General features: G+C 41.7%; 1 protein-coding gene across 3 annotated transcripts in view; it reads right to left on the bottom strand.

The window, feature by feature from the left end:
- Window positions 1-2,162: 2,162 nt before the first annotated feature.
- Window positions 2,163-27,536, bottom strand: part of ZDHHC8 (zinc finger DHHC-type palmitoyltransferase 8) — a 111,946-nt gene continuing 86,572 nt past the window's right edge. For 2 of the 3 annotated variants that reach the window (XM_041488786.1, XM_041488784.1), the window contains 9 exons: window positions 25,238-25,395; window positions 21,934-22,106; window positions 20,668-20,770; window positions 17,300-17,391; window positions 15,557-15,689; window positions 14,573-14,690; window positions 13,739-13,848; window positions 9,834-10,870; window positions 2,163-8,504 (listed from right to left, as the gene is read on the bottom strand). In XM_041488786.1, coding sequence (XP_041344720.1) covers window positions 8,333-8,504; window positions 9,834-10,870; window positions 13,739-13,848; window positions 14,573-14,690; window positions 15,557-15,689; window positions 17,300-17,391; window positions 20,668-20,770; window positions 21,934-22,106; window positions 25,238-25,395 — 2,096 coding nt within the window. In that variant the 3' untranslated portion in view covers window positions 2,163-8,332. The remainder of the gene's footprint in view (window positions 8,505-9,833; window positions 10,871-13,738; window positions 13,849-14,572; window positions 14,691-15,556; window positions 15,690-17,299; window positions 17,392-20,667; window positions 20,771-21,933; window positions 22,107-25,237; window positions 25,396-27,536) is intronic. The other variant, XM_041488785.1, reaches the window with a different exon arrangement.

Genomic DNA, 27,536 nt, shown 5'->3' with positions numbered 1-27,536 from the left:
CAGCTCGAAGCTGAGGAGCTCCCAGCAGCAGCAGTGCAAAGCATGTGAGTTGTGATGGAGGAGATTGTGGCCAACAACAGAGCAGTTTGTCTCCACTGTGTCACAGTGTGCCCGAAAAATTAGTCATAACCAAGTACTACCTATTTATAACTACTTACTTCTCTGTTTTTAAGTCTGTTATTTTAGGTATCTGTCAATGAGACAATAAGGGCTGATCCTAAGGCCAGATGGATCTATAATATACAGGCTGCAAAAAATGGATTATGCTGTTACTCACTGAATTTACCCAGACACTGCAGTTTCTAGAAGATGAGTTTTTCCCTAAGAAAAAGTAGCATTGCTTGTATTTAAAAAAGACCCTCAACAATCCTTTCACCATCTGTTCCAATGACTGTACAAGAGAAAAAGCTGACAGCAAAGCTGTATTCTGCTAAACCACCTGTGCCTGTGGCTAGAACCAGAATATAATGCAATTTTATGAGCTTCCACAGTCAGCTCTGACCCAAAGATCCCCATGGGCTCTGCTCCTATGTAACTGAAAGAGGCTTTCAAGATATATGAGTGTGCAACTGGCACACCAGGAGTCATCCACCTCATATCCATGGGAACAGTGAATGCAGGAGGAAACGACTGCCCAGGAGCCAGTCCCCTGCACACTGCATGAAAGGACAAGCCAGAAGGCAGAAAAGCCCACACTGCTGCTCCACCACTAATCCCAAATTCCTCCTTGCTGCCTGCCACTCAAAAATCCCTCCATGAAGACCATCTCTGTTCTGTGGAGCAGGGACAGAAGTTCCATTAAAAACAGAGCTGACCCCAGAATGGATGTATTTATGAAATTTCACTTTTCCCTTTGTTCTGTTGTGAGAAAAAAAAAAAAAAAAAAGATTGCAAGCATTTGATTTGCTCCAAGTCAACGAGTTGAAGTCCTAATGTCAGTGAACTACAGCAGAGAGCAAATTCCTGTGGGTGCCACTCCTAATGGCATGTAAAGTATAATGAGGCATTATTAAAGGAAAAACTACCACTGATTTCAGGGGAAGTAAGATTTCAGTGTGAGCTAGGCATGGCACTCATGAGCTCAATATTATTGTTATTCTGAAAACAGGAATTCTCGGCTTAGGGGGTTATTTGGGGTATCAAATCTTGTGATTTTGGTGCTGAAAGCCCTACTTCAAGTCCTCATGGCTGACTGTGGGCAATGGTAAGATTTATTGAAGCCAAAACCACGAGCATGCTTTAGTTCCAAAACAACAGTGCTAACTAAGGACAATTCTTCACTTGTATGGAAGGCAACTTTTCCCTTAGAGAGTTCCAGGCATTGCCATTTCTCTGGCTAACCACACATATCCTTCCCATTATTTCTTTCAGTTACCACTGAACTCAGTGGGAGGGTTTCACACACACACAGACAATGCTCAAATAAATCCTTGAAAGTCCTGCTCTTACCCCATATTGAAGAGATAGATGGATAGTCCAAGCCCCATGTGGAGGCTGGAAGTTAAAAGGTGTGAAACAAACCTTAGAAGGCAGTACACAACCTTTATGGCTTTTACATGGCAGATACTTCACCAAGTCTGCTGAAAGAAAGGTTTTGAATTACTAATGTTCATAAAAGAATTTTATTTCAGAAAGGGGATATTTTTTAAAATAAAAGACTTACCTGTGGTACTCCTTTTTTACTACAATGCAACTAAACCCCTTGAAAAGCTCCTGGTTGGGCAGAATCTCCTGCCTAACCCATGTTGTGCACTTCTGCCATGTAGTCTGATCAAACTGGCCCATGCCCACAAAGGCAGAAATTACTTCCATTAATGAGGAGCACATTGACAGAGTATCTTAACACAGTCTAGAAATGTTATTAAACCTCAGCATTGCCCAGAGTGCTCACTGTCCATCCCAGGCCAGGGGTATTCTACATCCAATATCAAATGGACAGGCTATGCCAGTGCTTTATAAATTACTGTCTGAAAAATCCACACAGGGGATGGATGTGGAAAACGTGAACAGGATGGCAACACAACTGCTAAGGCAATTTGCTCTTACATATTCTCTACTTTCTCCAAGCTTCCAGCACTGTTTCCCTCCTCTCTGAATATCCCTTAAAATGGTGAGTCTGTCTACCAGTCTTCCACAGCCTGGAACATAACCACTGGCAGACACACTGTTTCCAGTCTACTTTATTTACTTACATTTTTTAAAAGTAATTTTGGTTTTGTATTTTGGTGCTGCTACAACCATTTTTTTCTATCAAGACAGATCAGTTCTATTTAAAATATATCAGAGAGTGACACCTGTAACTAGTTTTACCTGACTCTATGTACACAGTTACATATACATTATATACATATAGGCATTATATATATACATATGAATATATACACATATATATAAGGCACTGTAAAATGTACCATCACTTCTCCAGGACTGTTTTAATCTGTAAAAGTAGATCATATTTCATCATATAATTTGAAATGTTTTTAAACATTTAAAAAATGTTTCAGGGTTAGAGATATCAGCTGTGAAATAAGCCTTATGTTAAATTTCAAGTTATTGTGACAAGATGAACAAAACCAATTTTGACAGTAATTCTAATCTATTTATTGTAAAACCAATTCTCTTTTTAAAAGACATATTCACCTGTATAAATAGTTTCCTTTGTCTCTCCTTATTATGTTCCAAAATGTGAACCTAAACTTGTCCTGCAGAATGAAAAATAACAATGAAAAAATGAAATACAAAATTGTATAATTTACCCATTACTTAGAGAGAGGAAAGCTGAGACTGCTGTAAGCCAAGATATCTTTAAATTAAATGTATTGAAACAAATCATGGCCTTATATAATCCTGGTTGATGTTGGCAACACCCATGGAGCCTGGTGATTACAGTTTGGGCCATTTTATATAAAAGGTAATCTCTGCCACGTGAAGACACAACAGCACACAAATATGACTGGCATTTATAATGAACATGCTCGAATGGATCCTTGCTTAATGCAATTAGCCTATATATGCAAATTATGGCATCGAAAATCCTGCAGCAGCTGCAGGGCTTGGCAGCTGTGTGTGTTGTAAGACAGTCTGACAGATCAAATGGACATATTTCCAAAGACTAGAAACAGATAGACAGATGAAGACAGATTAAGAATTGCACGTGTTTGGGATTTATAAACCCACATGACCTGGACAGAATGTATTCAACAAATACCGATATAAAAATTTTTCCAGTTACTGTGTGGCAGTGATTCAAAACTGTGCTGGACCACAGGATCCCTATTAACCCCACAACTTAAATAAACAGTACAGAAAACTTCATTTAGTGTTGTTTCATGGACCACTTGCTGTAAACAAGCATGATTCACTGGTCACAACTGGGAGACACTCTTTTAAAGACTCACCATATCTCCTACTCTACCACAGGCATCTTGAAAATGAGATTTAACTTGCAGTCACTTCTTTCAATATTTTGTCAGCTTTGTCCTTTGCACTGGAACTGGCATTTCCAGTTCTGCTCTTCCAGTTCAGGTTTTGCACAAATGGAAGTGAGAAATGGCAGCGCACCGTGAACCATCTCAGCACACAAACGCAGCTGAGGCAGAAACAGACACTTGAAAATACTGAAGTGACTCAAAGGTTTAAAAAATATATATGTATTACGAGAGCCACAAAAAAGGTTACAGACAGAGCTCCACAAAGCCTGCACAGATACATTCCAACAATTCAAGGTGGCAGAACAGGTGAAATACAGACCATAAAAATGGTTTGACATTAACTTTCCAGACTGTCAGAGACAGAAAAGCTTGACCCCATCTTTCCCACACACACAAAAAAATATTGACTATATATATATCTCTCTATATATCTCTAGTCTGGACCACAGATATAGTCCAAAGAAAACCACATTGCAATTTCCATATTAGGCTTGTAGGAGAGTAGGCATCATCTGAGGAACGTCCACTGGAAGGCCCAGGAGGGATCCTCGTGGGCCGAGCTGACACAACATCACGCTTGGTTAGAATCAGAACAGCAACACCCCACAGCTCATGTGCTGCACATGGCTACCAACACAGAGCTCTGTGCAACCCCCCGAGCTGGCTGAACCAAACTGAGTAAATACATTTGTTTTGCTTAATTAAAAAAAAAAAAAAAAATTAAAAAAAAAAAAAAAAAAGCAGATGTAAGATATTAGGGCAGTTCCTGCTATCACCTTCCTTAAAAATTCAAGACTTGAAGACTTCTTTAATGTACTTGCTTACAGACATGTTTTGAGACTGTATTAATGATCTTCAGGAAAATATGCCACCCTGAGGCTTTTTCCCTTGTTCACTTCAGGTTATGTCTGCATCCAGTTTTGACATGGGGGCCAAATGCTGGTTGTCTGTCAGTGCAGTATTTGGCCCGGAGTTTCAAAGTCTTTGCTATTCAGACTTTCCTATGAGGTCAACAAACAAAGTAGTAAAAAAAGAAAATATTAAGGCTTCAAGTAAAAATATTTTCTCTCTCTCCCACCCATGTAGTAAGGTACATTTAATTCCATAATACTCAATATATTATACAACTAAAGATATAGAGATCCAACTTTTCAAGGCAGAAAAGTACTACAATGAAAACCTGGAGGCTAAATGGGAGCATATGAACAGGGAACAAACGAATAATAAAATGCAATATGCAATGAAAACTGATGCGTAAACTAAAAAACCTATTGCTCTTCTTTAAATAAGTAATACAATCCACAGCTACAAATAAAAACATGTCAAAAATATTTAAGACTTTTGAAACATGAAATAAACATGACAAAAATAAAGAAGCTACTTTACAGGATGTGTTAGCTCATGCTGGATTTTCATGGTTGATCCCCACCTACTATAAATTAGCATCAATTAGATGAGTTTTCATGGAGCCACACCAATTTTTACAAGCTGAAGATTTGGCCTGCAGTGTCCATAAAAACAGGGTGTCTTGACAGAAGAACCTTACTGCTGATCTGTAAACTGCTTAAAGAACTATGCTTCAATATGGGCTGGATTCTGCTCAAAAATTAGATTTAATAAATAGGTCCCCAGTCCCACAACAGGAACTAAGGAACAGACACTTACATTTATGAGTAAATAGCTGCAGGTTCAGTGCCTTGGATGGAAATGAGGCTGGATTTGCTGCATGCAATCTCCTGTTAACAGTTCTGCTTAGATTATTCTTTCAGAAAATGTGAATCATTTACTCCAGGCTATGTGCACTGAATTAAATGCAAACCTCAAAAGGAAAAAAAAAACAAACTTTGGTACCATTGTAAACCTATGAAAAAGTTGAATGTCTCTCAACTGTGGGCAAAACTACTCACAAAATATGTAATCCTTACTGCTGAACCTGTACTGACACAGTGCATCTTTTTTTTCTCCCTTACCCCTTGTGAACTATGTCAAAATAACCCTGGATATTAGTGCTTTATACACACAATACTGTGTTTAGTCTTACTGAGAAATTCTCTCATGAACTAATGTAGTTAACTTCAAAGGCTCTTTGGCCCTTCAAGTTCCTCAGTAGCTTTTTCATTTATAAATGCAAGAGAAAGAACGATCAAAGTGGAGCATCACTGGGATGCAAATCTCAAATATTACATTGGTGCAAATTTTCAGCCTTGCTTGCATGAATTTCATGTACGTATTCAAAGATACATGATAAAATGTGCCCTTGTCTCACTCCCCAATCCCCTGTGTTTCCTACCCCCTCTTTTTCAGGGCTTACATATGGCATACATGATACTTTAAAAACAAGTAATTTTGTGATACTCTATGCACCAGAGTGAATTCCAGTCCTTAAAGAAGTACTGCATCTTCCTGAGGAGTTAACATCAGGGTAGACTGCAGATTAATAACAGTTAATAACAGTTAAAGATGGAAGAAATCTGTAAGGCCATCTGGTCTACCTCTTGTCCCTACAGATTCACCTCTCACAGAAATTTTTTAATGACTTGTCCAAATACAGTTTGACTGTCCTAAACAGTTTGTCCAAAACTCTGCTTGGAAGACTATTCACTGCCCCTTCCTCTCCATCTTTTCTGCCCCATTCTAAATGTAGACCATTGGTTACCAGTGACAACCCTTGGATTTACCTTTGGTTTTACAACTTTTAAGTAACATATTTGTAAAGTTATGATATTCAATTTCCACTTCATTGCTTAGCCAGTGGCATGTTTTAGCCCTTTAAATCTTCTCATTAGCCAGCCCATCCAGTTCTTTAATATATATTGCTCCATCTATACCTGATCCAGTTTACCAGCATCCTTCTGGTACCATGGTGCCTCCAACTAAAGACAATGTTCTACACGCACAGAAAGACTATTGCTTCTCTGCTCTACAATATCCCTACACCAGGCATTGAAAATACCACCAAGGCAATAAAATGCACACTGATTTCTACTTCGCTCTCTCAGAACTTCAGCCTATTGCAGAAGCATTGCTTTCCATGTTTCTTCCTTCAGGCAACATAGAGCATTACACAGAGAGATGATTAACTTTCTTATGTTCTCTTCAACCTTTGTCTCCAAAAAATAATGTGATTTACAAGGGACATAATAACCATGTATTGCAGCAGATGTCAAGATTCATCAAATCAAAATATAAATTTTAACCAGGCAAAATTAAGGTCAATATTTGCCTTCTGGAATAATTAACCTCAACATACATGAAAACAAACAAGATATTATGAACACATTCTGAATTGCTACCAAATACCTGGAGAGCTTTCCGTTATTGTCAAGGACTGAAAAGGATTTAATCCCTTCAAATGAATATCCTGAAAAATGATGGATTTAGGTCTCTAATCAAAACTATTCACCAAGAGAACCAGGTGGGAAGCTGAGGTCTTGTATGCTGACTGACTCAGTGGTAAATAATAATTTTTAGTGACTTTGGCAACAGTCGCTCAGGATATTCTTAATTGCACACATGATCTGGCAAGTTAGCATTGGTCCAGATCTCAGTACTTTTGACTTCTGAGGTGATAACTGAATGTTAAGGAAAAGGAGATAAGGAATAGAGAAATAAAAATCCATTTGTCCCAAAATTAGCTTGGCCAGAGTCCTCCTTTGACAAAAGTAATGCACCCCTTTCTCGTTTTTTTACGGTAAAGTTGTCCTTAAATCCAACAAAGTAAATGTAGTTTTCTGGAGACAGGAGAAAGAAACTTCAAAATGTTAAATAGATTTGACTGATATTATTTTTAAAAGTTGTTCCCCAGGGGGGAAAAACCCAAATTGAAAATCCTTTGTCTAACAGTATTGAAGACCAGAGGGAATGTGCTAGTAATTAGGCAGACAGAAAATTTATATCCTTTAGATGCACGCTTGGCTCAGTTACACACACTGTAAATTCGACAGCTTATGATAACCTTGCTGTGGGATTACACTGACGGCACCAGGGCAAGGCAGTAAACTCTGTTATTGCCTAAATCCAACAGGTAAGGAGGGTGCAGAGAAAGCAGCTGATGGCTGTTTAAAATATGTTTCCATCTGAATATTTCCTTTCTTATCTGCTTGGTTTTGTTGCTGGGTCAGAGAAGCCTTTCAAACCCAGAGGGAGCAGGAGGTCAGAGTGGCAGATCCTCGCCGGTGCTGCGGTCCTTTTCCATGGAGACAAACACGCGCACACACACACACAACTTCACACACAGGGAGGCCAATGGCAGACAGGGAGAAGCTGTTGCTATCCTTTCTCCTGCCCCCATCTGGGACCAGGGAGGCTTTTTAAGAAGACATGGTGTCTGCAGCCCACGTGGCCTTGCCTTGTTCCTTCCCAGGAGGAGGAACCTGAGCTGCAGTGCCCGGGGGATGAGGAGAAGTTCCTGCCCAGTGCAGGAACCCTGCTTTCCATGTCAGCAGGAAAACAGCAGTTGGTCCTCTGGCTCCTGCTGGACACATCGCTGGCCAGAAGAACTGGGAAGGGGCATGGGAGAACTGACTGATCCTGGACTGATTGAACTGTTTCACAGCACAACTGGTACACAACAGAGTGGTTGGACAGACACGCGCACAATGGCTTTAGCGCTCTCTTGCAGGAAGGAATTCCGCTCTGTGGTGGTCTTAGGTTGTAGCCAGTTCCCGCCTGTCGGTTCAGGAAGAGTCTGATAGACTGTACAATTTTATTATTCCCTCAAGAATAAGGCTGCAGCTGGTTTTTGGCCAAAAGAGAAAGATGAAAACAGAACAAACCCAAAACAAGAAAAGGAGAGTGGCCGACTGCTGCTGCTCCTTCTTTGTTGTTGTTTGAGTCTTCACAGTGCTCCTAGCTTCATGGCTGGCTGAGTGGATGGCTCTTTGTTTTTAATTCATTTTATTTTACACTGAAATTTCATAGGTTGTTCCACCAACTCCAGACACCTTCTTAACATTAGAGTGTCTAGCAGGGCTGACTGGCGTCCCCTGGGAACTTGATGTTGAACCCAACCTGGCTATTCCTTTTGGCTGTCCATTTATTTTACTGTGAGGTGTCTTCAACTGCATGTCATCCCTGCATCAAAAGAAATATCAAAAGATGCAATATTAGTGACAAAGTGCGACAGCAGAATGGCTTCATTCAGAATAAACAATTACCCCTGTCACCCTGAGTTCCCAGCACTGCAAAATATTCAAGCCTGGGAGCAAGCTGGTTGAAGCCAGTGCATTCAATGAAAAGCCACTGAAATGAGAGAATTAATTTGGCCATTAGGTTAGTGGACCACGCCTGAGTAACATTTGTTAATTTAATTACTTGCTTAAATACTTTGTTGTTCCAAACTAATTGCATAGGCATTTGTAGGACGCAGAAGAGTTTAACTGTTACCACTGCTCACCACTGACCTCAAGACAAACTGTTTTAAAATCAGAAATAAATGCTCAGAAAAAAACATTTCCCAGTTAAATATCCAGGTAAACAAAACGTTGTTGCTCATCTCTGAAACAACTTGTTTGCACTTAACTTCAGGAGGTCCACAATAATGGTTCTCCCACGTTTCAGTAAGTTTTCCAAAACTGTTGGATAACAGGAGAGAGAAACCTGGGACCTTAACCAAAGGCCAGCACAGCACAATAAGTACCAGATACAAAGGAAACAGATATCTCTGAAGAGCAGCCCTCCAGGTCCCAATTAAGCTGAAATACTGCATCCTCAGTGGGATCATGATCTTTTCAGGCTTTGCAAGCTCCATGGCTTCCAGAAGGAAAACAGAAGCACATGCAGAAGCTGCAGCTGAGCATCTTGCTCAGGTGGCAGTTACTGAGGCTTTCGGCACAGCAAATCCTTTCTCTCCTTCCTTTCTCACAGAAAGGAAGGAAGCAGCAAGGTCTTAAGGTAATGTCATGAAGCTCTGTGCTTTTATCAGCAGTTCTGTACTACGGACACTCAACACTGCTAAATACAGAGCTCTCTATGCCACTCACTCTCTCACTGCAGGGTATGTTGCACAAGTAGGATCCCAGCTCTGCCTCAGTACCCAAGCAATGTCAAGGTCAGCCTCCCTTCAAGCTACAAAGTAGAACAGTTCCACCCTTTTCTGCATAAGGGGAGGAGTAATCTGCCTCACACCTTGGAAATAATTTCCCAGTTCAGCTATGACAATGTATCACTATGAATTTACAGAAAAACTGACCACCTGCAGTTCAAGGTACAGTAGAAGTGTGAACATTTTGTCATGGTGAGGTTGCTGTGGGGGTGTGACAAAAATGAAGAGCACCCACAAACCTCCCACCATCATGGCCCACAGCAAACACCTCATCAGGGTGTGCCTCCAGCGCAGCTCCAGCTCCAGCCCTTGTTCACAAGCAGATTCCCACTGCTCTTAGCCCCTCAAGCAGTACATACCTCTGTGCTCCCACTGACTGCACCTCTGTAATTTCCACAGTGTTTACAAATGACACAGCCTTCGGGCCTCCGTAAGAGGGTGACCTAGGCATCCCTGTGGGGGACGATGGGACCTGGTGGCCTGGGGATTTGTAGGAACCATTGCTGACCCTGCCCTGTAGTGCTTGATGGGACTGCACATTATTATTGGCTAAATCAGCTTGCAGAGAGGTTGTAGAAGTCCTTGGGGCTCTTGTCATTGCACTTGAGAGTGAAGACACTGAGGACTGCAGTATAGGGTTCCTTGTGCTAAAGCTGGTGGCAGCCATCAGATTGTCCCTGGATCCGTATCTCATGGCCATGCTGCGCGGGTCTTCCGAGAGCATGCTCACTTGCTGCAGGCTGTAGGAGCTGGGCGTGTCATAGACCCCTGAGTCTGCAAACACCGAGTCAGGGTGCGAGTGGAGGAGCTTCTCCCTCTCTTCCATCTCCTTCCTTTCCTGGATGGATGCCATAATTGTCTTGGAAAGGTTATCATAGCGCACTGGGGAGGGGTCTCGCTGATGCGGGGCTGGGCTGCCCAGCACGGGGCTGAAGCTCTGCGGGGGCTGGCGCTGCAGCTCGCTGCCCCGGAGGTGGCACATTTTGGCTGACAAATATGGGGAGTGGTACCCGACAGAGCTGACTGCAGAATGGGCAATGCACTTCCTCCCCGAGGGAGACATGGGGTTCAGCAAACTGTCATAGGAAAGACTCCCATTTCTGTTTGACAGGGAATTGGGAGAAAAGATGCTTTTGTAAGGGGTGGAAGCTGCCCCTTCGGACTTTATTGGATGAAGGGGCACTTTGTCTGTCCCTCTCCTGCCAGCAGATTTCAGGCTCAGGGATCGTGAATTGATGGCAAAGGAATCTATCTGGAGTGGGGAAGACTGATAGGTCTTGTGGAGGGAGCTCTTCCGGTAGCTGGGGATGTCCAAGCTGGGTTCGGACTGGTAATCAAGGCTCCTGCCATCCTCTTCTATCAGAGCCCCTTGACTGTGTCCCTCCTGCAGGGTGATCTAAAACAGAGGTGAATATGAGAAACAGAAGCCAGTGACACATAAGTACAGGTTTTCTCTCTCGGTGAGTGCATGGGAAGGACAGAGCTGAAGGTCTTCCCTCTGACTGTCAGCCCAGGTTCATTACAAAAAAATCTCCTGACTCCTCTTCAACATATGGATTAACACCTTAGAAGCAAGGAGGAGTTATTCACAGCAAGTGCTAAAGAATATTGACATTAAAAGTAAGCTAATACATGGACACTGAAAACGCTGAATGAGACACAAGCTGAGACTCAAGTCTCAGTCAAGGTAAATCAGATTGCTATCTGATAATACTGCCCTTGGAAAAAGCACTGCACTTCACGTTTTCTACAAATAGCTCTTGAGTTGAGGGATGTCTGGTCTTGTGTGCTGAGACAGAAATACTCTGAGCTTCATTTCAACACACTGGGGACCAGCACACTCTTATCCACTCTACTCTGCACTGTGAATATTCAGTAATTCTCAATTTCTGGTCATAGGTCTTTAAAATTAGGCACTTAACCTTAATTAAAGCAGAGAGGCTCCTTCCCATCATTTAGACAATGAAAAGAAGCAATTTTCTCTTTTTTATTGCCTGTGTAGGAGAAAGTGGCCAAATCACAAAAGGAAACAAAGCTCATAGATTATTTATGTGCTCTGAAAACAGATAGGATTTAATTTTGTTTTAGTGAAAATTGCTCAGAGTTCTGTTCACTTAAAATGCCATTCTGTGCTAAGCAAATATTTTTCGCTGTTATTTTTAAGGAAGATTTTGCCATAATGCACAATAAATTGGCTACACTGGCTCTGCAAACAAAGAGTTATTATCAGTCACATATTTAATCAGAAATGCAGTTGGCACAGCTTGTTCTTTAGTTTCTTTTAAAGGAAAACTATTGAAAAAAATAAACTGAATGACAAACTCCTGGTTTATTGTGGATGTTTTTAAAAAGCTTTTTCCTTTCAGCTAGAAGATAGAGAAACATGCAAAACAGCTCACTCTCTTCTAGAGCATGGTGCTAAATTCGGCCTTCTCTGGAAAAAGGAGACCAAGTGACAGCCTGTAAAGGAGGATGAGAGCAATGACGTAGCTTTTAAGAATATTTGTGCTACTTATCCTTGTGTCCCAATGCCTCTTTCCTAGCAGCTTTCACTGCTCAAAAGCAGAATTACACTGACAGGCTGAAGAACTGATACAGAACAGACACCATGGCATTCCTCACACAGCCCAGTCTCTTTCCCTCTGTACCTCCTACTTAGGCTTGGCAGACAAATCCATGCCCTCCTATCCCCTCACCACGTGAACCCCATTTTATGATACTCCCAGCTGACTACTAGAGAGTTGTGACTACTGTAAAACTGAACAAGGCCCCAGAGCCTGCACACCACAAGCACTGTTTTGGGTTAGGATTGAAACAGCAACCCTTAGAGTGAAGGTGCTGTTCCCTGTTATCATTTCACAGCACTGCCCAGTCCCCTGGCCTAATCAGAACCTGCCCTGTATCTATATTGCATCTCTGGCTGTGCCCTGAATGAACACAACAAGCCTACCTTCCTTGGCTCTCTGACTTCTGGCATTATGACTCAGAATGCTGTGGCTTCCACAGCTCAAAATTGCTAGATGATGCCTGTAAATAGACTATTTCGAACTGGATATCAAGCCATTTTTCATGTAATAAAATGAAAATGGTAGGATATTAAACTTTTTTGATATAGTGAACACACTGTTGTTCTTGTGTTCCCTCTCATAAGCCACTCGTTTCTTCATTAAGTGGACAAATCCAGAGAATAAGATTTACCATTACTGCAGTAAAACTAAAACTTAAACTTGGTCATAGCTGGAATTCCACCACCACCATCTTTCTTTTTAAAATGAGAAGGATTCAGGAAAAGCTTTCCTCATCATATAAGGAACATTCTGTCTTATTACAGTGTTGCTACAGTCAATTGCTTTTATTTACCATATTTTCCTTTCCTTACTTCTTTTGTAATACTCCTTCCTATAACCCCATTCTTGTTATTCCAGGAGTGATACTGAAGGGCCTGATAAAATTAATTCTGAGAAAACTGCACTGTGTGTGCTATGTGTTTTTTTAGAGTGTCTCCACTGGTGTGTGAAGACTTGGATACACATTGCAAATATACAAGTTAGACCAGTGATTTTCCAAATGCTGTTCTCAGGTCCCAGGGGCCAAGGAGTATTTGCAATAAATCCATGAGAAATAAGTTTCATAACTTCTAAGCAAAAGAGACAAGTGAAAATTCCAGAGCAAATCTGTGTAATTGTTTGGACCTCAGTTTTCTTGATAAGTGAAAATGATGCCAAGAGTTAGGAAGGTGTTTTTTTCCATATAACCCAAATGCACTGAATAGGTGCTAAGGAGGGTCAAACATGAGGAGTCTTCTGTTAATTTTCACTAAAATATCTCTTGGGATGCTTCAGAAGTTCTTTCTATGTTGCAAGCTGACATCTGAAGAAATCAGTGAGTACGCTGAGTGTTGGCTAAAGGGTCTGATCCAGAGAAGCACTCAGCATGCCCAGCTCCCTCTGAAGGGAATGTGAGGTGGCACCTCTGCCAGGAGAAGCCAATGGCAGGTGACACTTCTCAGCACCCCAGGATCAGGCTGAGACACTGCAGCAGCGGCAGCGCACGCCTGGCAGCGGGACAGACGTGTCAGCAGGGGGAAGCTGTGAAACCAGACATGTTTCCATAAGGAGCACAGTGAAAATAATACACTGTCACACAACAGTGCCAAGCTTTGTTATTTACTTTTACACTCTGAATTCACTAGAGCCTTGCAGTGAATTCCTCCTCAGCTCCACACTGCCTGCTGCTAGCTGGGAGCAGAAACTCGTGGGCTCACCTGCTCGGCCGTGGCATGGTAGTGGACTTTGGGATTGTTGCTGAAAGCTGGTCGGTATTTGTACATGGCAGGAGTGGGAGGGCTGATAAGTTTGGGTGAGAGGCCACCTTCTGCAAAAGGAAAAAAAAAAGTACTTTCTATTAAAATGTGTGTGGACAGAAAGCTGTCAGCTGTAATTCCCTGCCATCCATCGTCCTCTGCAAATGGATCTGCTCTGGAGAGAACTTGCAGTACTTTTGTGTAGCATTCCACCAAAATCAATGGGGTCCCTTATGGCAGTAACAGCACATTGCTGCCAGATCAGCCATCTACAGAGAAGAAGAAACACAACACAATCTATTGAGTGGGGTGACAAGTTTGGTGAGTAGAAATTTTGCTTAATTTGAAATACTAAATGTTTGGGCTGGATTCAGTTACCAGTTCTGTCTGAAAAAAAATTAAAAGAAGTTTTTTTTAATAGTATCAAAGCATGAAGTTCACATTCTTACAAATGAAATAATTCAGTTTGCAATGCCTAAAAATTTCGTGCTAGTATTTCTGATTCCTTATATTCCTTAGACATTTGTAATTAAAAAATTGAATTAAGAAGGGGTTTAAAAGAGTTTATAAACACTGTAAAATTGACATGAAAAATTCAGCCTAGGCTTGCATAAACCACTTCAAGCTGGCTTTTCTCTCCCTTTCCTGCTGTTAATTCCCCTAGTCTGGAAATCTTATAAATAGAAAAAAATCCTTCACTCAGATCCCATGTTTTGAAAGAATACAAGAAACATTTCCAAGAGGCTAAAATAGTTTCTTATAAACAAAAATAAAACACTGATCATGCAACTATACCTTCATTGGTGCCCAGCTGCCCTTTTAGCTCAGAGTACTTGCTTGGATCTCCTTTGGGTGGGAGAGGTGGTTGCACATCCATACTCTTATCCTCCAGACCTTCCAGGCTGATTTTAGACTGAAAAAATCCAAAAAAATCAATCACTACATGAAACTTGGTTAAATAACAGCATGTGGCAGAGTGCTGGATATACCAATATCCTACCTATACCTATAATGACAAACAGGATTTACCATCCACTGCAGACAAGGACTGTCACACATAAAATTAGCATTGTCATAACCAGCCAGTAGAATTTTAAATGCACTATCCTGGTCTACTTGGCAGGCTAAGTACTATAATCATCATGCTAATTAATATGTGGTAGAAGACAATAGTGCTTTCTAGCATTTTTCAGCAACTTTCCAGGTAGCTCACAGCAAGTAACTATCCAAAGTTACTTCCAAAGGAGTAACTATCCACAAAAATCTTGCAAGTTGGCTTTGTTTGAATCCACCACTTTTTATGGGACTAAATAAATCCTTCTCTATTATTTATGCCAGGAGAAACTGAAAAGAGGAGAGAAGAGAACTCAGCTTCTGAGTCAATATTCCTTGCTCTGGACCACAAGCCTTCCTGCAGCCTGGAAGCTCAGAGCGTTCTCTGAAGTAGAACGGCTGATCTAGTCTGGTGGTACAAGGGTTCATTAAAATTAATTTGAACACCAAGAGGTGACAGCTCTTGGAACAGAAAATAACTGCTGCAAAGAACATGCAACTCTTCCAAAAGAAGCCCAGAGGGATTCCATGCCAGGGCTGCCTGTTACTGGATCAAGAGCTGCTGTTACTGAACCTGTGTTACTTTCAGAGCATGAAGTATACGACAAGGACTCAAACTCTAGTTTCTGCATCATCTCAAAGAAATTTGTCAGTGACAGACTCATTCCCAGGCTTGATAATGCTCAATCCATGCCCTCCAGAAGCAGAGCTTGGAGCTTTCCTCACCTTGCTGCGGTTGAGGTTGGCTTGGATGCCATTGTCACTGATCTTCACTGTGATCTGCCGCTCAGACAAGTCCGGTCTCAGGAAAGGAGGCTTCACACTCACAGCTTGCTTCTTCTTGGGCTCAACCACATACCTGATTAATTGTGCAACAGTCGTCATTAAAATAAACAGTAACCTGAGAACAAGGCTTAAAAATCTTCCCTCTTCCAGGTTATGATTTAAGAATGTGTCAGAATCTAGGTAAGAACCTCCATTTATTTCAATGTGTGTAATAATTAAGCAGCAATAAAAAAAAAAAAATTAGTGAGCAAAAGGAGAGGATGCATTAAAAAAATCAGCAATTCTTGAAGCACTAATAGACAAGAGCACGAAGAGAGCAAGAGAGGCCTGCCACCAACAGAAGTGTCTGACTACATCATCCCAGTCAACATGAAACAGCTGCCTGTGGTGGGAGTCAGTGACTGGAGGACAAGACCCAGCACATAGGGAGCTACCATGGAGAAGATGATGTGCTGCCAGTTCTAACTTAACACATGGTAACTTCTTTCATGTTTAGTGTTCAAATAAATAGAGGTAAAAGAGACTGCCAAGTCTATAGGAAGCAAAAAATCTAAGAGGAAATGGCTGACTTTAGATATCTAATTTCCCTCCAGTGGAACAGAATTCTCTAAGTGCAATTGGCCAGTGTCTGTACAATGCCTAAATATCAATACACACACAAGCTTTCTCTGTTTTATGTAGCAAACAGGACATTCTAGTAGTGATGGCTCAGGGACCTTCAATATACAGAACAGTCTGAACAGGTCTTCACAAAACACAAATGTTCTGCTTGTTACAGTTCTGTGAACAGCCATGACGATGGTACTCACAGCCCCTCGCTTAACACAAGTGTCTCACAGCATTTAATACCCAGCTCTTCTCATCCACCTTGACCTGATTTTTATGTTTTGGAAGGTTTGAGAAGCAGCTACTCCAATGTCTTTAACACATGTAACAGTCCTTTAGGACTTATTTGTTGTATAACAAAGGGGAAAAAAGGCAGATAAGAGTGTCAGGGTCTGGAATTGTTCAACACCCTAAAGAGGCTCAAATAAGTCTTGTAGTAAGATTTTGAATATGTTTGCAGTCTGGACAGCTCAGGACCTAGAATTATTTATAGTCCATCTGATCTACTGCATTAAGATCCTGATTTCAAAATGTGAAACGATAAATCCATTTCCCCAAAAATAGAAAGCCATAAATAAAATAAGTTCCGTGATGTAGATCTCATTGATAATCTGTTTTATGATAATGAACGTGCCAGTGAGATTGAAAACTACAGCAGCCTTAAATTAGATTTAAATCTTAAAGGCTGATTTTAGCTTCCTTCCTTTTACCCAGCAGACTGGACATTGCCTGTACGGTGTAAGAAGTAGTGTGGGCAATATGGTAACATATGGATATTTACCTTGTTACTGAAATCCACTGGGTAAACAAGCTGGTGAAGACAAGGGTATGAGCTCAACATAATGTGACAAGCACATTCCAAAACAGTATTTCTGGGATAAGGGTGGTAAATTACAGATTACAGCCATGCAGCAGGAAAGCAGCTATCATAGAGCTCTACCTTCAGGACTGTTTTGCTTTGCTTTCCTCTTATTCCATCAATGACCCTTGGCTTGTGAGCCCAGCCAAGCATATTTCTTCCCCTGTTCCAACAGGGACTCTTGCTCCCTCATTCCCAGCTGAGAGCATCTCTCTTACCTGGGAGCCAAGGGGCTGCAGAGCACATGTTCCACATTTCCACAGCATCCGCGAGTAAAAGGATTCACTCCCCCACGGAATTTCCCTGTCACCTGGAAACATGTTCAGGACAGTGCTCAAACCTCTGGTTATATAAAAGTCATCATCCAAGCCTCAGAAAGCCAAGAACAAGTCTGACCCTTCTGTCCTGCCCAAACAGATCGTTTTTCTTTGAATGCTGCACTTTTTCTCCCCAGCTCTAATACACCACCTCTGTCAGCTAATTCCAGCTAGGAGGTACTCAACTCAAGATCCTTCCCAAAAGGACATGGCTGAAAGTGACTGGGTTTCAAAGTGATGTGATCACCTCTCCACGCTGCTCCTGCACTGTATTTGTGTCTGCTCCCAGCCAGACATCCTGTTTGGGTCTCTTTCATTCCCATCACTTCCCCTCCTCTGCCTTGGCAAGTCCCCTCCAAACCAACAGCAAAGTCAAATCAGTGTTCCCAAATGCTGGATAAGAGCAATGTTTCCTCTCTCTGAGATCCCATCCTGAGCAGCAATCACTACAAACCACTGCCTTATGTGGGAGGGTGCCAGGAACTCCCTGGTGATTACAATGTTTGCTTGTAAATGAGCAGGTTTAATAAAAGCCAAGCCTCATTAGACTGGCAGGATCCATTCAAGCTTCATAAGCATTATAAAGAGTTTGTACTCTACAGGCACATGCTCAAAAGTCACCATATGGGGATAAATACCAATAAAGCCTGGGAGATTAATAGTGGTTGCCATTAAAAGCATTACTGTTGTTATTGTTGTTTGCAAGTAAAGCATTTTAATCAGCTCATAGTTCTGATCTAGCAACAAGTTTACAGAGCACCAGAAATACTTTAATAACTTGCACATAAAATAACAATGATTAAATGATTCTGCAATATATTATGCTGCCTTGCTGATATAACATAAAGCTCTTCAAGAGGCCGAGAGAGAGGCTGGAAGAGCTGAGATTTGGAAAAGCAACCTTTTGATGAAAACATGGGTCTGGGACATTTGGCACGTCTGCATTCAATCCTAGGCTCACGCTGACTTGTGCCAGATGCTGGCAAAGCATTTCATATCTCTGTGCCCATTTTCTCAAACACAGTATGAAAATAAAATTTCTCCAACTCACAGATTACAGTACTAATTATATCAGTTTGGTTTCTAAAGTAGTTTGAAAATCACTGCTAGAAAGCAGTCTAAGAAGGAAGGGTATTTATTTACTCTATTCAGAAACTAAAAATACCAGGATATGAGCAGATGTTGGGTTATGGGTTATTTTCATTCCATAAAGGAATTTCAGAGGCATTCAGAAAGCTCAGAAACATCTAAAACCAGCCACTATCCACTTTTCAATCACAGTCTGCCTACTATGAATGCTCAGAACTTACAAACTCCAGAATTAATAAATACCAAAAATTTATAGTAAAAACCCAAAAATGGCTGTACCACTGGCCTATAAAATGTACTGGGAAAAGTGAACAAGATAAGCTGAGCATATTGCAACTGCAAAGCTGACAGGAGATAACTACCAGTGTGAGAAAAGAGACTGAGACTGAGACTGCAGGAGAAAAGAGAATGTTTTAGAACAGTGGCAAAGCCAGGAGCAGATCTCATATCCATCTCTCCTGGTCTGGTGCTCTAATTACTTAGATATGCTTCCTCTGAAAGGACCTCAGGGCTGGCAACATCCATCCTTCAGTTACAGATAACCTCTACATATGACTAAGCAGAAATTAAGACCAGATTATATTTAATTTTCAAAATGGCACGGGAAGATGTAATAAATCTCAAGTGACTTGGTAGCTCAGGAAACCAAGTCAAGCTAGGATACATTTTCCAACGGTTATTTTGATCACAGAAAAATCTTCAACCTTTCTAAATTCTAGTGAGCCACAAGCATATGAAGTTAAATTTTACATTTTTTAAAGTTAAATTTTTCCTTCTTTTTCAGCCTAAAATTTTCATGGAGAGTTTATATCACTGCACAAAGACAAGCCTAAGGCAAACCATCATTTGGGCTATGAGACCAAAATGCCCTGTGTTTCATGCTACTATTGTTAGCACTATCAAATCTAATACTTGGCCAAAATTAATTTTAAAATGAAGAGCAGATGATTCTGAGCAGGACAGAGAAAAGCATTTGAAGATGACAGCTATGGAAGCTTGCTTTGTTCAAAGGCCATGTTAGGCAACTGTTCAGGATGACTTCAGATTCCTTGCTTATGTAAACCTCCCACACTCTTCTGGATAAGAGTTTTTATTGTCTCTTGTGGGATGGAGACAATGTCATCTCAGTTTATGAAGGCCTGGCCTCAGACAGATGTTTTCAACGCTCACAGCCTGCCCAGGAGCCAGACAGCTCCACAGCACGGAGACATCAGCCCCCAGGACAGCCAAAACAGCTCAGTGGGAGCTGCAGAGCACCCATGGGGGCAAGGGCCGCAAAAACCCATCTGAAAAAAAAACCAAACCACAAGGAAAAAGTATGGTGGGGAAAAATGTGAAAAAAGCCCAGATGCGAGGGAGCTGGAGCTGTGGAAGGGTAAAGCACTGGAATACAGAGAGTTCATGAACTTTGGGATGAGGGCTGAGACCAGTGCCACACCTGCAAACTGTCCTTGGGGTGGCAGGGGCCTGTTATTGATGCCGTCACACTGATCTCTATCAGCCACACCAAGCCATCAATGTGCACATGAATGCAGGTCTGCATCAACCACAGGGACTGTGGCTCATGGACAGTGAGTAACTGCAGGGGAACTGGAGTTTTACAGGCTTTTTGGCACAAGGTGTCACGTTGGCACTTGGTTTGGAGAAGCAAAGCAAAAAGGGACCAACAGCACTGTGTGTGTGTGTGTGAGTTCTTATGCATGAGAACAAGAGAGAGACACAGAGGGAGACAAAGAGCTAACTCAGACCCTGTTATGGGCAGTGAGGGCTTGCTGGGGGAGTTCAAAATACCAGGAGAGAGGGCAAATGATTTCGTCTTTTCCTTTCTTTCTTTCACTCAATCTCATGGATTGTTCAGTCTGACTCATAAAATTTGCACTTCTGGGGTTGATGGTACTTATCACATAAAACCTATTTCAAGGCCATGAATAGATTTTAAATAATAAATAAGCCTGGGGTGATGCTCTGTGGCTAAAAAGGGGAAACCTTTGCCTGCAGTGTATTAAAAAAAAATCTGAAAATAAAAAAATAGGCAATCTTCCTAGATCTTCACAAAAGCTCCAATAAGAGCATTACAGGTAAGATTTGGACCATCTTTTGCTTTACCCAAGCTGACTTGCTGACCTCCCTTCCCACCTCAACACCTCAGCCACAAACATGGAGAAAGGATTGCTTCTTACCTGTTCATTCGTTGTGCGCCCTCGGGCCACTAGAACAATATGGAAGCCAGTGAGACCAATGACTGGGATAAAGAACAACCCAGCCACACACATGACAGCCATTCTGTATCCAAGAGTTAAAGAAACTGGGATGAGTGAAGGGAAAAAGAAAGACAGGGAGAGGAAAAGGAGAAAAAAAAATGGGGGAGTGTGACAGTGTCATAGAATGGTTTGGGTTGGAAGGGACCTTAAAGATCACCTAGTTCAAACTCCCCTATTGTCAGGACATACTTCACTATCCCAGGCTGCTCCAAGCCCTGTCCAGCCTGGCTTTGGACACTTCCAGGGATCCAGGGGCAGCCACAGCTTCTCTGGGCATCCTGTGCCAGGGCCTCATAGTGAAGAATTTTATGCTAATATCTCATCTAAACTTGCCCTCTTTCAGTTTGAAGCTGCTCCCCCTCATCCTTTCACTCCAGACCCTTGTCCACAGTCCCTCTCCAGCTCCCCTGGAGCCCCTTTAGGCACTGGAAAGGGGTCTAAGGTCTCCCTACAGCCTTCTCTTCTCCAGGCTGAATAACATCAACTCTCTGTTCCCAGAGCAGAGGGACTCTCTGAGCACCTTTGTGGCCTCCTCTGGACTTGCTCCAGCAGCTTCACATCCTTCTGATGTTGGTACAGCACTCCAGGTGGGGTCTCATGAGTGCAGAGTAGAGTGTTCCTCACCTTTAGCAAGGTCTAACTAAATTTCATCTCAAAGTTAAGTCCATTTGCTCCTCGTCTGGGTCCTCACCCTTGAGATGGTTAAAAAGTAATGTGAACTCAGTGATTCTGGCTCTACCTTTCTACCTTGTAAAGAATATTCTGCACTAACCTATGAAGAGCAGTATCACCCCTCAGAGACAGCAATTCATGTGCTACACCAGCATGCAGGGGGCTACTTCCAGAGCACACTCTGCTCCAAAGCACAGCAAGAGTTTTAACACAGCAAACAGCAGTGGGGAGCTACACCTGCTTTTAAGTTAAATTCAGGGAGGCAGCTCATCCTTCTGCTGGGTTGTCATGACAAAGACTGAGAAAGACAAAGGGTCACCTACAGTTTCTGGAGCAATCCATGCTCACACAGGTACAATGGGAACAGAGGAAAACCTGCATTGAGCATTTAGAGGAGGAGAGCAGTGGAGGATCAGGAGAGGCTCCACCAGCTCATGGAGGACAATATTCAGATTCATTCTTGCCCATTTTCCTCAGTCACCTTGAGTCTGGGAAGACCAACAGGAAGGATACGTAATGGTAGTGTGAGCTGCTCCCAGCTTTTCCATGTGGTTTAGTACGAAGATGAGCCCAAAGGTGAACACTCCAACCATGTGCGTACTTAAGGACAGCAAGAAGAGAAAAAAATAGCGGTAGTTCCTCCGTCCTATGCAATTGTTGACCCATGGGCAGTGATGGTCAAAATCCTTGTAAAGAAAGGGAGAGATAGGGAAAAATATCCAAACAGTGAAAGAAAATACATTGCCTTAGAGATTAATCTGAACCACTGTCATGTAAAATTACATCAGACTAGCTCTGCAGCTTAACAAAATGCTTGACTGTCTTTTATAAGACCTTTTAGGACCAAGTTGTTTCTCTATCCATGAATGGAGAGGTACTTGAGTGTTTATAGGGTTTGAAGAGAGGATATATCAAACATAAAGGACAGGCTATTTATCTGCTAGCAGCAGAAGCCCTAATTTTTTATCATCCTTAGCATGAGTCAATTACAATGAAGTTATTATAACCTAGAATGGTTTGAAGATGCAATAGTGCTGCAGAATGCCCTGTCCCACATTTCAGTATTTATACACCTTTGAATGAGTCCACTTTGAACAATGGACATCACAAAAGTACCTTTTTATCAAGCAGGTCACAAAGAAAAAGAACAGCAGGATCAGACAGAGGCAAAGTTATGCACAGGTTCATTAAGTTATGTATCCAAACCTATTTGTCTCAGTCACAAGTCCAAAGTCCCTTACAAAGTCAGAATCCCTTTTAATAGGAGATTTAATAATGAGGGCAAGCCACAGACACCCTCCAAGTGCCTTTACACAGTTTTGTAAGCATGTAAATCCACTGTCTCCAATGGGATTATTCCTGACGTGAAGACAAGATCAGGTGCAAGAAATAAACCCTTCTTACCTCTGTGTTCTTCAGAGCAGATATTACACATTCATTGCACCAACAAATGAACTGTTTATTCTTCACTTTGTGGCAATGCTATTTTTAAGCGCTGCTCAATGATGACACAGGGGGTTTTGTATTTCTAAGTTTTGCACAATGCATTTACCAAAAATTTACCAAATACAAAAAAATGGATTAGAGCTTTCTCAAACCACATTAGAAAATGATAGGGGCAACTCAAATATTAAGATCATTTCAGGCTATATCTGAAATGCTGACATAACATCTGTCTGTTATGCAAATCTGGCTGTATGCAGCCCAAAATACCTATGGATTATGAAACTATGTAAGAACTCACTGCAAACATTTCAATTAAGAAAACAAAAATCTGACTCCTTTTGTCACAGATTAATTTTTGGGTCCCTCTGGTAAGAGCATGCTTTAAGTTTTAATTTGTTTTATTTCTTCAAGTGTTGTCTGCTTTTGCTGTTTATTCATTTTTATCAAATTGGTTCAGAAGTTTTATATTTGGGAAAATAATTGATTATACATTCTAGACTGACAGTGAAAATATGTAAACTACAACCCTGAGTACTTGGATCCTTCATGGAAAGCCAGCAGTGTCACTCCTGCTACTGTCTCAAAGCTCTTCTAGAATATGACAGGTGAGAGGGAAATAAGCATCACAAGAATCAATAAAACACGTTTAAGGCCATGATTTATTGATTCAGAAGTCATTAATACTTTCTGCCTACATTCCTGCACAGCAGTAGTAATTTAATTACAAGCAGAGCTCTTTACTTGTGCACCAGAATAGTAGGGAACATTCAACTGACTTGACTATGAATAGAACTTGTGGAGAGCTAGCCAGAGTCACCTTGCCTTTTGCTATTTTATGCAGGTTCCTTTTGGATTCCCTCCCATTTTCATTTCTGCTGCAGAACTGACTCCCACGGAGGCCTTACATCAGCATGAAACTTCAAGTGTTTATACCACTGAGTTTTGAGCAATCTTTTTCTGAGAAAACTTCATTTCTTGAAAATGAATTTTTATGCTGAGCCACCGGGGAAGGTGGAAGAAAGAAACTCCATAGGGCAACTGAGAATTTACCATCATCTAAACAATCCTCAGAACCTACAATTAGCGAAGACATTTATGTTTTAAAACTAGTAATGTATGATTCAGGTTTTCTACCAAAAATCCAGCTCTGTGCAACAATTCACAGCAGTCTGAACAAACTGTGTGTCACAACTTACAAATAGCTGTGGCTATTTCCCTCTACCCAGGGACCTTAGCAGCTCCTCACTCTCAGGCTTCTAAAATCCCACATCCTGCTAAAGCCATCCAAAACAGGACAGCCTTGTCCTATTTATCAATGGTTACTAGGCACAGCCCTGCTTCCAGATAATTATAACTTAGATATATGACTGACACAAGATAAATCCAGGCAGCCTTTCTCTCACTTGTAACTGTGCTGCTCTCTTTGGGACTATTCCCTTGCTTATGGCAAAGAGGATTAGGACAAAGGTAGTGTATACAGCATTCCAGCTGACTCTGGTCTTTTTTCCCCTTCTGATTAGTAATTCCTTTCATTTTAATGGCACAGCTGAATATATTTTAGACATATTAAGATTTCATCTTTCTATTGAAAAAAAAAATAGACCTTGCAGCAGAAATGATCCTTTAGAAGTAGAATTTTTAGCTCAGCAATAAAAAGTCCCCTGGCAATATACTGCTGTGAATACAGTGCCCTGTACCTACATGTCTGGGAGATGCTTATAGCCTAAAAGCACATCATACTGTTTAGGGTTATTTTTTAAAAATCCTGTGTGACTCACCAAGACCCTAAAGGTAAGAAGAATCAAGGAAGTCCCCTAATTCAGAGCAATCAACATTAGAAACATGAAAGAGTTCATGCTGTGAGCTTGGGTGTTGAAAAACACATGGGCTCCTTCTATTGACTGGAGAACCATTTGCTGAACCCTGAGTTTGGTTCTCCTGAACCCACACACCATTGTGGCTTCACTGCTTGTCCACTAGTGTAGGCACCAGTTTGCTCCAAATTAAATGATGAACCTTAAGCTCACACATGACAAGTTCAAACGGTTCACCCCGAATTTCTTGCTCTCTTGAACTCTGCACCAACTCTCCCATTCACCCCTTTTTTTACATTCACAACCCCTCAGCTACTTCAAGGACGATGCAGCCAGCATTATCAATTTTTATTTTAATCACCACTGGCCACAGGGCTGACAACAAGCATCGCTGCATTTGTCACACACATAACTGAGGGCCGCGCTTCGAACGGCACAGCTCAGCGGGCGGCACTGCACCGTGAACTCCCCAGAACCGGAACTCTGGGCCAAGCCAACAGCCTGTTCCCAGCAGCAGGGGCAGGCCCGGCCCGCGCGGGCCAGCCCGGCGGCGTTACCTCCACGCAGTTGTCGCAGACGCTGCAGTGGGAGCAGCGGGGCGGGCGGTAGAAGTGGCAGGTGGCGCACCACTTCATCCGTACTTGGATTCCTTTGATCTCCACGTTCTTGTACAGCGGCGCGCGGAAGTCGTCGTCTTTATCCTCGTCTTCGTCTGCTGCTCAAGGCAAACCTGAGAGTTAGTGCAGGTAGCAGAGGGCAAGGAGAAAAGAGCTAATCCTGTCAGTGCCCGGGACACAGGGACACTGCACAGTCCCCTTACTGGGACAATGCAGAGGACAGATGGTTTATCCCCTCTGCCCTCTTTAAGAAAAGAGTCCATTTAAACATAACTGCACAAAATAAAACCCAGTCTATAACAGACAAATATATACTGGGAAGAAAAAATATTATTCTAGATTCCTGAGATCTTTATTTGTTTCCTCCTGACAGAAAATCTAAGAAGTTCACATCTATTTAACACCTGGTTAAACATTATAGTGCAGCTGCCATTGGTTGACTGGCTCCAAATTAGGTGGAATTTGATAATGTTGTCCCAGAGGAGCATCAATTACTGTCATGCAGTTCTATATTAAATCTTCTCTAGATGTGTTATCATGATCCAATTTCCATTGACTTCAGAGGGAATTTCTCCCTTCACCTAGATGAGCTTGGGATCTGGCTCAGCTACAGTATTTATCTGCAAGAGTATTCTCTGGATTAACATTTGCGTGTGGAAGCTGAGTGCTGTACTGGCACCATTCCCTATAACTTTCCTTCCTAACTAGTCAGTGGGACTCTTAGAGAGAGCCAGACTCTAAATCCCTTAGGCACTTCTATAAATACAGTCTGAAGGTTCTCCAATGCCATTATAAACCTGCCCAAGCTGTGTAATACATGTGGGCAGATGAAAACAAGACACTGCAACAGTCAAACCATTTAAGCTCTTATAAAAAATCTGACTCTTACAAAAAAATGCTGACAAAAAGCCCGTACGTTATATATACCTACATGCACTTAAGCATGTTCCTTTTGCAGAATTCAAACACAGAGTTTGTACAAAACAGATCCACATCAAAAATACTGAAAGCCAATTGTAGTTGGTATAACTAGCCAGCAAAAAACATTGCCAGTCTCAGCCTAGACTGTAAATCAGATTTTTCAAGGCAGCCCCAATTTCAGTTACTTGATACTTCCTTCTCTACTCATTCATTCTGGTGTATTACTAGAAATTCACTCACACAGAGCCAATACTGATTCATACTAGAAAGATTCAGAGAGCCAACAAATTTAAAAAAAAAAAAAAGAGTAACAGATCTGGGAGTTTGATTAAGCTGCTCTTCAACAAGCTGGGTTTCTGCAGCCCAACTTTTATAATTTCCCCCTACAGGCCAAGTTCTATCTGCCAGACCTGCAAGCTCATATAATATAGCTAGAAAGTGCTTATTTCCAGTTTCCAGAGACCTGAGCAGAAGAATACATTGACAAAGGAATGTATCTTACTACACAGATTCTCATACAGTGATCCACTGACATGGAGCAGTCAAGTCTCATATTTTTCTAACAGACTTTTGGTGGCTTCCTTAAGAAATTGTGCTATTTCATTAGAGTCTCAGCTTTTGTACTACTTATTTGTTGTTTTGGTTTTGAAATAAATTCCTAACCATCAGAAAAGTGCTAAAAAGCTTGAAAACCAAGAAGACTAAACCTAATTTCAACAGCAGAAAGCAAATGGAGTGATTGTGTATTCATTTTAAGGCACTCCTACAATTCCTGAACTCCTTGCGCTGGCAGCTCTGCGGGTGGCGTGGGGTGGTGATAAGCTTTTTTTCACATGCACACTTGTGATCTGAAATAACATCTGCTCCTCTTTCCTCCCAGCACTGATATTTATAGTCTTTTCCATCTTTTCCCTTATAAGCTTGCTTCCTTCACACATCTAAACTCCTACTCCATTACCTTCTCCCAGGACGAATGCCACGTCTTTTCTCTCCCCTTGCTCCCAGCATCTTCCTGACAAAGCACAGGCACAGAGATGCAAGGCCAAGGCCACAAATAAAGTGAAAGATAGCAGAGGGGTGAACTTTAGGAACTCCTCCTCTTCCTGCTTTGCTCCTGACTCCCTTGTGTAAAGGGAGATGGGATGGGAGGGAAGCTGATGAGAAAGTTTCTATTTGATTTCCCTGTGTGTTTATTCCGTAAATGCAAAGTCCAAAATGAAGAATGTGTTTGCAAAAGGAAGTTAGAGAAGCCCAGAGGAAGGTATGAACTGACAATACACCCAGCACTGATCACTCCCAGGGCCTGGTGATGTCCAGC

The sequence above is a fragment of the Pyrgilauda ruficollis genome, unplaced genomic scaffold (genome assembly GCF_017590135.1).
Source record: "Pyrgilauda ruficollis isolate IOZ18807 unplaced genomic scaffold, ASM1759013v1 scaffold9, whole genome shotgun sequence".
Taxonomy (NCBI): domain Eukaryota; kingdom Metazoa; phylum Chordata; class Aves; order Passeriformes; family Passeridae; genus Pyrgilauda; species Pyrgilauda ruficollis.
This window is presented reverse-complemented; position numbering and strand designations above follow the sequence as displayed.